The sequence below is a fragment of the Rana temporaria genome, chromosome 9 (assembly GCF_905171775.1).
Source record: "Rana temporaria chromosome 9, aRanTem1.1, whole genome shotgun sequence".
Lineage (NCBI taxonomy): Eukaryota > Metazoa > Chordata > Amphibia > Anura > Ranidae > Rana > Rana temporaria.
In genome coordinates this window covers 24,609,393-24,621,464 of record NC_053497.1, presented here as the reverse complement: position 1 = coordinate 24,621,464, position 12,072 = coordinate 24,609,393, and the positions used below count along the sequence as shown (strand labels likewise).

The following is a 12,072-nucleotide window of genomic DNA, read 5'->3' as shown; positions in this document are numbered from 1 at the left end:
GCTTGACCACGTACAGAACTCCAAAAGCCGGTAGCAGCCTAGAGATTAGATCTGAGGGGAGGGACTTCTTTCCAGGACGAAAACAGACATCGGATATGTCCTCACTTTACAGAGATACAATCAGAATTAATAACAGATACTCACCAAGATCTGCCATGATCCATTTGTACATAAAGCCTTTAACATGGACATCTCTGATTGCATCCTGAAAGAAAAAAAAAAAAAAGAAAAAAATGCAATGTTTTTTCCTGAAGAAATTTACTATAACATTTGCCAAGACCAATCACATTCAGATTTTGGCATCCTATCCGATGTTTAAGTATTCACCGTGTTGCAAATGCTTGAATACTATAGACGGCAGAGGAGATTTCACCATCTACACATAGATGGAGGAATCTCTGCTGCCCGCTATAGTAGGCAAAGCTGCAACACCATGGACACCCAAAAATCTGATAGATGCAGTTATTTGTTCAGCCAACCTACCTCTAGTTTTCAATTAAAATTGGACAAGCTGAATGTTGCCAACACACTACAGCTTGAATTCTGGCAGATTTACCAGGAGAAGAAAAAATACCCCCCCCCCCCCCCAAGCCATGTACAGCCAGTTTAAAAAAAAAAAAAAAACTCGAGATTTATACCATAGGATCATTTTTTATTATGATCACTAGGCCAATATGCCAGATGTAATATTCCAAGTTTCCAATTAGTCATCCGATTAAGGCTGGACATAAAAATGTATAGATCTCTCACCCAACCATGTGTGCAAAACAAAAGAAACCAACAGATTCACATTAAGAGCATGCACAGAGGAATTACTCCACTGGACATTGGTCGTTACCGTATTTACCAAAACCGGAGATTGCAAAATCTGGTACAGCTCTGCATAGAAGCCAATCAGCTTTCAGGTTATTTGCCAAAACTTAAAATTTAACAAGCTGAAGTTAGAAGCCAATTGGCTACCATGCACAGTTGCACCAGATTCAGAGTGCACCTAGTGACCAACAATTTTCCACCTGGATGCTTTGATATTTTTTCCCCCAATCCACAAACATTTTTTTCTGGGGCCCACAAACAGCTTAAATGTCCGCCTGTTGGACTGGCCAAATTTCAGTCCAAGTATAGTCAGCTTTAGTTGTCACCAGAACAAGATTACCCTGTCTAGGGGGTAGTAGATTCAGGGAATATGAAACTGCCTCCTGAAGGATCAGGAAGGTTGCCCCCCCCCCCCTGCACTGGAGCAATTTGGATCATGCTTTATTGGGATTTTTTGCCTTCCTCTGGAAGAACTATGGGTATGGCATTGTGTATATAGAGGTTGTCAGTTTTTTATTATATTGGTTGAGCTAGATAAACCAATGTATTACCCCCCCCCCCCCCTCCAACCCAAATATCTCACCATAAATATTCCTGTTCCGTTGGAAACTTAAAATCTTGCCCCCCCCCCAATGTCAGTTTCCCATTGATATTTGTGATCAGGACAAAGACTGAAATTCCCCAACTGGGACACAGAGCGTAACTGACAGAAGGACCAGAGCCCTAACACATAAAATTAAGTGATTACATCATGGCCTTACATCTATTCCATAGAAGAAAAAAAAAAAAAAACACACAATAGGGGAATATCAAATACCAACACTGTCACAGAACAGAGAAAAATATGTGATCTCAGCCATTTCCTGGAGATAAAGGTTCTCTAGCCCAGCAATCAGATGGTCCCTCTTGGTTTATTAAATGAAGTGTGAATATATAAACTTCCACTTGTACTGGAATTCTGAAACAAAATTTTTGCTTACGCAAGCTCTGCCCTTTCCCCAGTGACTAAACACCAACAGCACTTTTAGGTTACATCCAAGATGCTTCCTGTTTGCACAATATACTGATTAACAAAACTGTTTACTTGATTCTTCACCAAATAACCACATAACACCAGAAAACCTCAGAAGAGAACCGACAGAAAACATTAATAAGGCCATTAATTGATGGTTTGTTGCCCATAAAGAGATCCGATTTCACCATGTAAATGTTAGAGCCATTTAAAGAAGAAAAGCCAAAATCTGATTGAGCCATATAATGGCTCAACTTTTCTTATTCAGTCATGGTGGATCAGCCCCAGAACACTAAAAACTTTTGAGGTTCCATGCAATTTGGAAACCAAGCAATATTAAAGGCGTTTCATTCCTCAGAAACCCATGCTTCTGCCATAGTAAACCAACACACACACACACACACACACACACACACACACACACAATGTCCATTATTTTGGTCAGACATCTGGCTATTGCCCCAGCCTAGGGCTTAGCATCCCATGGCCCTGAGTGAACGATGGGCAAAGGCCCAAGCCTGAGCTTTGCATTCCATGGCCCCGATTGAGAACACAAGAAAATTCAGGAATTTGAATTTTACAGGGAGTCCGAGTTACAAACATTGGCCGTGTGAACGACTCCCACTTACGAACGGGAGGCTGCGTGGCCACTTTGACAGCGGGCACATTGGAAAACTACGCATCTGCCGTTCCAACTTACGAACATGTTCGACTTAAACCTACATTCCTTAAACCTGTTCAAAACTTTGACTGCCTGTATTTTCCAAGCCCTACATCAGATATGGCCCATCACAAGAGTCCAAGCGGAATGAGTAAAGTGAACAAGACCCAATTAAAAACACTGAAATCAGCTTAAAAAAAAAAAATCAACTATACACAGGTTTACAAAAACCATGGCTACAGGAGGTACCAGCACATTATGAGATAAACCTGCTACCATTCTGTTCGACAAACAATTTTCAAACACCTTGGCACTGGTTCTGGCCCAGGCTGTATTGCTTGTCTAATGTGGTATGCAGGAATGCCCAGAACCTTGATGTTTTTTCCAGGATCATTGGATCACAAGGCGATAAATCAAGTGGCAGGTAAACAGTTCACACGCATCTCAGATGTTTAAGAGTTAGTTTGTTTTGACTTCAGGTTTAAAGTTAGATTTCCCCAGCCAATAGAGATTGGCTTTCAAGAACCGCCATAAGCATCATAATGCATAGGTTCTAGGTACAAGAAACTTGTAATAGGTTTTGAATGCCCATCAGGTAGCAGGTCTGGAGGAAACTTGACTCAAGGATAGCAAAATCAAATGCTCCGATGAAAAAGGCTCATAAAACTTCAGTTCAAACTAAAGTCTGATGCATGGCAAGCCTTTTATATAGGAGAGGCCAACCACGGTACAACCCTGCCCAACCCGATACCACATACAACCTTAGAATGCAACCTGTAGCCCTTTAGACTAAAGAGTGAGACTCTTGGACCCCAGCAGCCAGTAAAGGGCATTTTTTTTTCAGGGCTACAACAGCAGTAATGGCTAGTAGTCTCACGGTATGCATCCCTAGGCTCCAACAATCTGAGCACAGTCAGGGCTCGAGTGCTAAAGGATATACATTAGGTAACGTACAGAACAGGAAACTTCTCATACAGCAGGTGCCCATTAGGTCAAATTCATTCTTGCAGCTCCTTTCAGATCAGAGAAATCTTCAGCCTAGAATCAAAAACAAGAGCACTAGCCTCATGCATCACCTTTGGTACCTCTATTAAATCCAATAAAATTCACTCAAAATTGTAACACCAAGGCAAAGCATATGCTCATCAATGGATCAATTTATGGATGGAGATACGAGAAGGTCCTGTCCATGGGATGTGATGCATATTTGCATGCCTGTCTTTTTAACAGAGCATTTTCTTATTTTTTCAATAAAGTGAAAAAGCACAAGACCAGTGCTCTCCCCTTTACGATTCCAGCAATCTCCTGCAGCAAATGTCCAGTCTTCATATCTTTAGCAGGTCTGGCTTTTTGACCATATCCAGCAGATGGGCAAACACCATTAAGGTGACCCCTTACACCCATATAATTATGGTGGGTGCAACATGGTGCCGCCATTGCGTCAGATGGCCTTGTAGTTCTCAATAGAATCACTGCATTCATAGTCCATAGACCCTTCCTGCAGCTCTCTACCTCTATATGGACAAAACTGGGGGAACAGTCTTCAAGAATATGACATTGCATCCATCAGCTTAAAAGGTAAAACAAGACTTAAAACTCATGACCTGCCTATATATATATATATATATATATATATATATATATATATATATATATATATATATATATATATATATATATATATATATATATATATATATATATATTTTCTCTATCCAAAGTGTTCTAGGAAAGAAACAATAACACAGATGCAATGTCACCATAACCTTGGTGTGGCCAAGAACAATCCCTAAAGTGCCAACACCATTCTCCTAAACCGCAGAACAGCTCAGGGCTCATTAACCACAATCCATCGACGATTGGCTCCAGGTAAGAGCACAACAATCATGTGCTTTCAGGGCAAATATACATGAAGCCCTCACAGGTGTGAAAAGAATGAAATTTAAGCTTTCCAGCATCACCTGTGAGGTGAAGGCAGGGTCAGGGATCATCTCTGCACCTTCTCCCTCCCCCCCCCCCAGGGTAATCCTTCACACACAGAATTAAGATCATGTTGACTGTACAAATCCGTAAACTACATGTCTACCCTCACACAGGCTTCTGCAAAGTATTCCAAGGAGGTTACACAGCAGCAAAAAAAGTATTTATTTTTTGAAGGGGGGGGGGGGGGGGAGAATCACCTTTCCTGGGAAAAAGTAGTCCAAGCAGGTTTTTAAAATCCAACCTGTAGCCAGTTTTATTTTTTAAAAGGTTACTTGGGGGGGGGGGGGGGGGGGGGTTGGCTTAAAAAAAAAAAAAAAAAAAAAAAAAAGAGAAATCATTGTCATCCAAGCACTAACCGTCCGGATCCTAACTCAGAGGTGAAGGGCTTCACCCACAAGACAAGGCAAACCTTTTTCTGTCTCTCACAAAGCAGACATCACATCAGTAGCTCTCATGTTTTGGCTTCCCGAGTCCCAGGCCAAGGGCAATCATTTGCTCTAGTTCTGCTTTATTTATACCACCTGTTGGAGGACATGTGGATCTAGAGTTGCCACCTCATCCCTTTTAGGCTGGGTTCACACTACTACACTACTTTGATCCTACTTTTCTCTGCTACATCGGTCCTACATCCATCCTACTTTCATGAACAGGATACTACTTTGGTCCGACTTTAATGATATTCAATGGGCCTGAAGTAGGATCAATGTAGGACCAAAAGTAGTACAGGGAGAATTTTCAAAGTCGGACCGACTTGTGTAGGACGCTACAAGACGCTCTCATAGGGAAACATTGAACACAGAGCAAAGTAGGATGAAAGTAGTGTAGTAGTGTGAACCCAGCCTAAAACAGAACACATATGAATTACACAGGTTGAGGCTAATTTAATGCAAATAAGGCACCGAGTTTAATTAACTCCTTAATCAGCCACAGAACCTGTGTAATTAATATGTGTTCTGTTTTAAAGGGATGAGTTGGCAACCCTACGTGGATCACAAAATCTGGTCGGGAGCCAACCTTGCCAAGGTGGCTGGTAAAAGCCTAGACCAGATTCCACCTTCCTGCAAATTAACACATGCAAGGTGAAACATAACATCTGTCAATCACTGACACTTTTTCCCAGCCCTCTCAGGGCAAGCTAGTGGCATAATGTGCTAGTATGCACAACTACGTGGTGACAGATTTACCTATACATCTATATATCTGACCCCTCCAGCGGCATTGCCCATTACTGCTTCCATGTTCACCCACCCAGTTTTCCTTCTGGGTTTGTGGGCTCCTAGATTGACAGCACATTCAGTGTGCCCTCAATTTAGAGTGCAGTAGGCATGCGCCAGTGACCTCACCAGCTGCAGAACTTGGGAATATCTAACTGGCAATTCTTATTCAGGTCCCAGATCACAACTAAAACTGACCTAAATGCAGGCGTTTAGTCTGTTTTCAGATGGAATTAGATTGAACTACAATGTATGCCTATGGCTGGCAGACTTATGCAGACACCCGTTTATATCCAAGTCAATTTATGTATGCAGAGGATATAAGACCCCCCCACAGAAAGTACTCTGCAGGGGGGGGGTTTAGTAAAACCAGTCCCCTGAACCACAGGTTTAACTCGCCCACCCCAACTGTACACATGCTGTGGGCATGGTGCTTTTTGGCACTTTAACTCCGGGTGAAGGAGTTAAACAGGCAGTACTGTCCATCAAACTCACCTATTGAGCTTACTTGGCCTCTGCCACAACCATCTTTAATGCAAGCAACAGTGCAACGTTATAGGGTTGAAATGCCTGCTCAAATGCCCTCTAAACCGTGATCTGAACATGGATCACTCTTGAGAAGGCACCACATGTCATAGCAAGGTGAAAGAGCTTACATCCTTTTCTATTATAGACAAATGAATGCAAGGTCCTATGCACACGTTAAGCCCCAGTACATGCTGCTCTGGTGGAGCATGGGGCAGGAAGGTGCACCCAGACCTTTCATTCCAGCATTTGTCCTTGGGCACATACTACCCTATACGGTCATACTGCAAAGTGACCAATCCACAGTGGGAGCTGATCAGCGAGTATGGCGGATGCAATGACCTCTGACACCCATCGATCATGCAGCAGAGAGACAACGGTGGTCTGCCCATGTAAACAAAGCAGAGCACTGTTCTGTCAGAGAAAACATAGATCCTGTGTTCCTACAAAGCAGGAATATGGATCCATGACTTCCCCTAGTGGCTTTTTTTCCCCAGGGGGAACTCAGTTCCACCACCTCTGGCTCAGACCCTTTGGTGCCTGCTCACCACAATCACTTGTAAGCACAGAAGTCTGGTTTCTGTGTTTATAAGCGACAGCTTTGTAACCCTTTGAACTCTGCACTCTGTATGTAATGCAATTCTGGTATTTAATGCCCCTTTAAGACCCTTCTACTGTTTGTGAAATCTGAATGGGTCAAGGTTGAGTTCCTGCACCCATTTTCTGAGAAAAAAAAAAAGCTGAGAAGAGTGATGCAAAAATGGATGTAAACCGAACTCAGATGTGCAGCTTGATTTTAATCTGAATCAGCATTTCTCTTTTTTACATACGTGACTGAACTGACAACCATGTGCAAGGGGCCTTTGTGAGGCCTAAAAGTTTATATTTCTCAGATTAGCTTTTCTAAATGCAGGGGAATTGAGTGCAGGCATGCCAGTGTAAATTAGGCCAAATGTTCTTTGGGCATCACCAAAACACTGAGCGTTTCCCCTCACAATGCCCAGGGCTCACGCTCTGCCAGGGATACCAAGGACAGTGTGGAGTCAATTTTCCTTTAATTGAAAGACACAGAACCCCCATTATGCAGAGCTCACAAAGGCTGCAATCATTTGGGATAAAAAGGATTGAATCTCTGAACATTGACTTGTCAGAGAAGACGTTTTATTCAAATAATTCTTATTCAGAAGTAGCAAAAACATAACATGACGCTGTGAGGGAACTAAAAACCACAACAGTTGCTAAAGCATCTCCTGAGATGAGGAGAGACACAGCAAACTGCTTTCCTCAGAGTTTTCCCCTCTATCACTCAGCCATCTGCTGGACTCCACACCCAGCCCCCCTCCTTGCTATGACTGACAGAGCTCCGCTACCCGTGCTGGTCAGATAATAAACATATGTGGGACGGTGACGTCACACCTCACTTTCTGGCACAAAATGTTCCCGTCAAGCTTGAGGGAGAGTCAGAAAAAAAAAATAGCAATAATATAAGAGAAGGGGGGGGACCCGCTGTAGACCAAAACAAGGATGCCATGACCCCTCCTTTATCCAGTCTGCACTGGTTTCAGTCGGCCTCGTTTTTCATTTTTGGGGAGAAAAGGCCTCCCTCCTTTTTCCTTCCATGCAAAACTCATGAGATAAAGTACAATAAACCATTATAAGAAAAAAGTTGTTTGTGCCCCTACTCAAGTTTGTGTTACATGCTACAAAAACGCATATATATATATATATATATATATATATATATATATATATACACACACACACACACACGACAAAACTCATGAGTCTGCAGATCACCCCCAGCATCAAAAGGTAAATCACTTTATTTACGGAAACCATTTTGCTTTCAATCTGTCTGCAGCCCTTATGCTCCATATACACGTGTGACTTGTCATGCGACTGAGTGCCAAAGTTGCATTACAAGTCATTCCATTTCCTCCCCCCCAAACACCATTCATATATGCGCTACTTAAAGTTGCAGCTTCAAAGTAGTTTATGCACTTCAGGCTCAGTTCCCACTACCGCAATGCAGGTGGGAACCAGCACGATTCCAGTGCCAGTTCCTGCATTGAACTAGCAGACGGTTCACACTACGCTGCAGTTGTCAATAGAAAGTTAATGACACCCCCAGATCAGTTTGCAGTGCGAACGGACTTCAAAATCGGATCACATGGGTCACCCATGCAAACAGATTCTGGTGCAGACAAAAAATAAAGTCCTGCAGGATTTTGTCCTAATGTGATGTCAATTTAGCCAGCCAAACTGTATGGGCTCTTTCACACGGGCGGCCCTTTCAGGTCTGCCTGACAGTTTTTTAGGCGGACCTGAACGGGCGCTCCGTGCTCTTCTATGGAGCCCCGGATGTCAGCGGTGACATGCCCGCTGACATCCGACCCGCCAAAGTGTGACGGAGGAAAAACCTACTTTTCCATCCGTCTGGCAGATCGGATGAACACAGGTGGTCCGTGTTCATCCGATCCCCCAGAGATGAGATCGGAGAAAAGACAGGGTGGTCCCTGCACAGTGTGCGGGGACCGACCTGTCATCCGCCGGCTCAGGGGGGGATCAACGGAGCAATCCCCGCTGAGCAAGCGGAGGTTCACGGGGCGGATCAATACTGATCTGTCCTGTGTGAAAGGGGACTATGGGTGAATTTGCATTACAGACATCTTATATAATCTGCACAGCTGTGCAAATCACATCGCGATGTCCGACATCGCTATAGTGTGAACTGGCATTCAATGTTAACCCTCAAGTTTCCTGAAAGTCGTACCCAATTGTTACATGATGCAACAGTTGTCCATTATCACTGGTCAAAGCCAAAAGTCATATCCAAGTCACAGCCATCGGCACAACTTTGGCATTGTAAAAGTGAATGGAGCCTTAAAGGGTTAGTTCATCTTTACCAAACACTATGCAGAGAAAGGGTGCCAAAAATAAAACGTTTAATCGGGTTGATAGGAAATGCAAACAAAAATATTGCAAACCATTTCGTAGCCATAACTTCCCTTGCAATAGATTAGGTTTGATCTAACCCAGTCAACTGGGTAGGAAAATTTTGCATCGTTGGCAGCATACAGTTTACAATTCTGCATTTAAAAAAAATAAATCCACACAATCAGATGAGGATTACAAGGTGGAAACTGATGCGATCGACAATTTATGTTTTGCATCAAAAATCATCGTGACCCATTCTGCTGAATGGAAGCACCCCGCAGCTGCATGCAATTAGGGCACGCTAGTGCAAGGTTCAAGCAGGCGGTAAAGGAGGCAATACATCACCTCTTCACTGCCTGTCGAGTGCTCTCCAAAGAAAGCTCTGCCAAGGTCATTAAAAAAAAAAAAACAAAGACCTTAAAGATAAAACAAAAAAAAAAAAAAAACAAATTAAATCTTTAAATTTTACAAGACCCTCTAGCCGTTTACTCAAGATAAATAATCCTTCTGTACACAATCTTACAAATGCCACATGTGGTCAGATCATCAATAAACAAAACCACCATGTGCGAGACCCGTCACAGCTACTCATGCAGAGCAATCCTTTATCTGTGGCCCTGCAGTCAGGAACCACACTGCTAAGGTCTTCTACAGTCATGCGTCTAGCAGAAGCAGCGCACAAACTTTTACAAAAGTCAATTACTTTTACGACAGTAAAGCAGATTAGCACAACTTTGGCTCACACAACAGACAAACATTTATGAATACTACAGACTAAAGCTGCCCATAGATGGATTGAAATTCAGCCGGGACCAGACGAATTTCAGACACATTTCGATCCATCTATGGCAGGGATCCTCAAACTACGGCCCTCCAGCTGTTGCGGAACTACAAATCCCATGAGGCATTGCAAAACTGACATTCACAGACATGACTAGGCATGAATTGTAGTTCCTGAACACCTGGAGGGCCGTAGTTTGAAGACCCCTGATCTATGGCCTTGTTATTTCAACAAAGCCAACCGTCCGCTCTGAGCCCTTGTTCACATAGCTGCGATTTGGCATGTCAAAATCGCCGGCGATTGCACTGCTTTAAATCCGAGACGCTGCACACAGATTTCAAAATGTAATTTCTGTAATATTTTGCGATTTCTATTGACATCTGTGCAGAAGACCACACAGATGCCTGAAGTTGCAGCTGAAATCGGGACCGACATGCTGAAATAGTAAATTCCCCTAGCTCAGCGTGAACCTGGGCTAAGGAACTGTACCGGTTGATGCCTGCAGCTGCAGGCATCACCCGGGTAAAAACCCTTGAAGCAATATGCGTAATAAGCCGTCTAGTTTGTGACCGATATCAATTTAAGAAAATGCAGATTTCAGCCTGCAATAATTGGTGTAACGGAATGACCCGTGACACCCAGAGACTTTGTGAGGATGGGGGATACTCCTGTGTCAGCGTCCCTGATAACTCTTGGGTCTGAGTCCACTCTGTGCCCTTTGGGCATGGAGTGGCAAGTGAATCATAATTCATGTATTACATGAGATTTGACATCACGGACAGTTCATATTGCAGGATCTTGAGAGACTACAAGATGTTGGTTAATTGTGACCCCAACCAGTCAATATTCTATGACTCATTTCTAGTGACATGCTAATTGCGTCAGGGCCTGGGAGACAGTCCATGGTCCTTGTGTAAAGGTGTTGTAGCGGACAGGTGTCAATCCCAGGTCTGCTTCCAGACCTATAATTATGCATGCTAAAAACTGTTTGTGTGATAACCCTGTCTACAGCTTATTGATACTCAGAGGTGTCAAACTGTATGCGGAGACGGAGTGGGTGAAGGTGGTTTGTTGTTATTAAGGAATGTTAAGTAATTAGCCTTAGTGTGTGATTAGGGGGACAGTTTGATTGTTCCTGTAAATTCTGTGACCTGTTGTACTATATATATAAGACTGAAAGAAATCATTAAAGAAATCATTACATTTGGAACAAGTACAGAGCTGCGTGTCTCGTCTTGATTCTGGGCAAATGAAATGGGATCGGGTCCTGTCGGTTGGAGTGTCGATAAGCTGTCTTGGATGGGATGGAAGGTCGTAAACGGTGGTGACCGTTACAATTGACCTTACCGATTATCGGTCGATCCCTAGTGCCAACTCGAGAACAGCCAGGCAGATGTGCCAACCACTTAGCCACAATGCTGCCCACATAGGCATTACATGGATGGCAGAAGGATAAGCCTTTAGCATCATACAGGGACAATGCCACTAAAACATATGCAAAACCATTTAAGACCAACCCCAAGCTACAAGCAAAAACGAGTTCATCCCCATGGACAGCAGCAGCATTGTAGACTGCCTGAACACAGCTCCTTGCATGGGAATGGAAATGCGCTGGCTGAACAGACTTTCCTGCACATCCTCCCTGTGCAACTTGGGGCAAAGCAAGGTGCAATGAACACAGCCTGAACGCAGGAGGGGCATCAACACCCACCCAAACGAAGTGTTATGCATTTAGAACAACCATACACACCATAAGTATACAGATAGCTCATTTCAGATACTTACAGTGACATCTTTGAACAGATGGGCTGGATCATAGTCAATTTTATTGGAAATGAAGAACTCATTGGCCACAGCCAGAAGTGTCATTTCAGGCAGAGAGAAAATGTCCATGTACTGCTTGAACATGGGACCCTAAAAGGGGAAAGATTGACACAATCAGAATTGACAAAAGGTGAACTGCTTCTCAGGGTTCACATCCTACAACAGAAGTTTCAAGTGGAACTCCAGACTGACAGTTTCAGGCGCCAATAGTGCGGGGCGCTGGCAGCATGTCAGAAAAGTCCTGCCAGCAGCTTCTTTGGTGCTGCCCATTGAAATCAATGGGTAGCACCACCAAAACACCGCTGTAGCGGCACTTTGCAGG

At 43.4% G+C, this 12,072-nt stretch overlaps 1 protein-coding gene across 1 annotated transcript in view; it reads right to left on the bottom strand.

Moving 5' to 3' along the window:
• LOC120914515 (5'-nucleotidase domain-containing protein 2-like) overlaps positions 1–12,072 on the bottom strand; it is a 78,172-nt gene that overhangs the window by 20,314 nt on the left and 45,786 nt on the right. Inside the window, exons 8-9 of the mRNA XM_040325191.1 lie at positions 11,712–11,840; positions 145–205 (exon numbers count right to left, since the gene is read on the bottom strand). Of these exons, the coding sequence (XP_040181125.1) occupies positions 145–205; positions 11,712–11,840 (190 nt within the window). The remainder of the gene's footprint in view (positions 1–144; positions 206–11,711; positions 11,841–12,072) is intronic.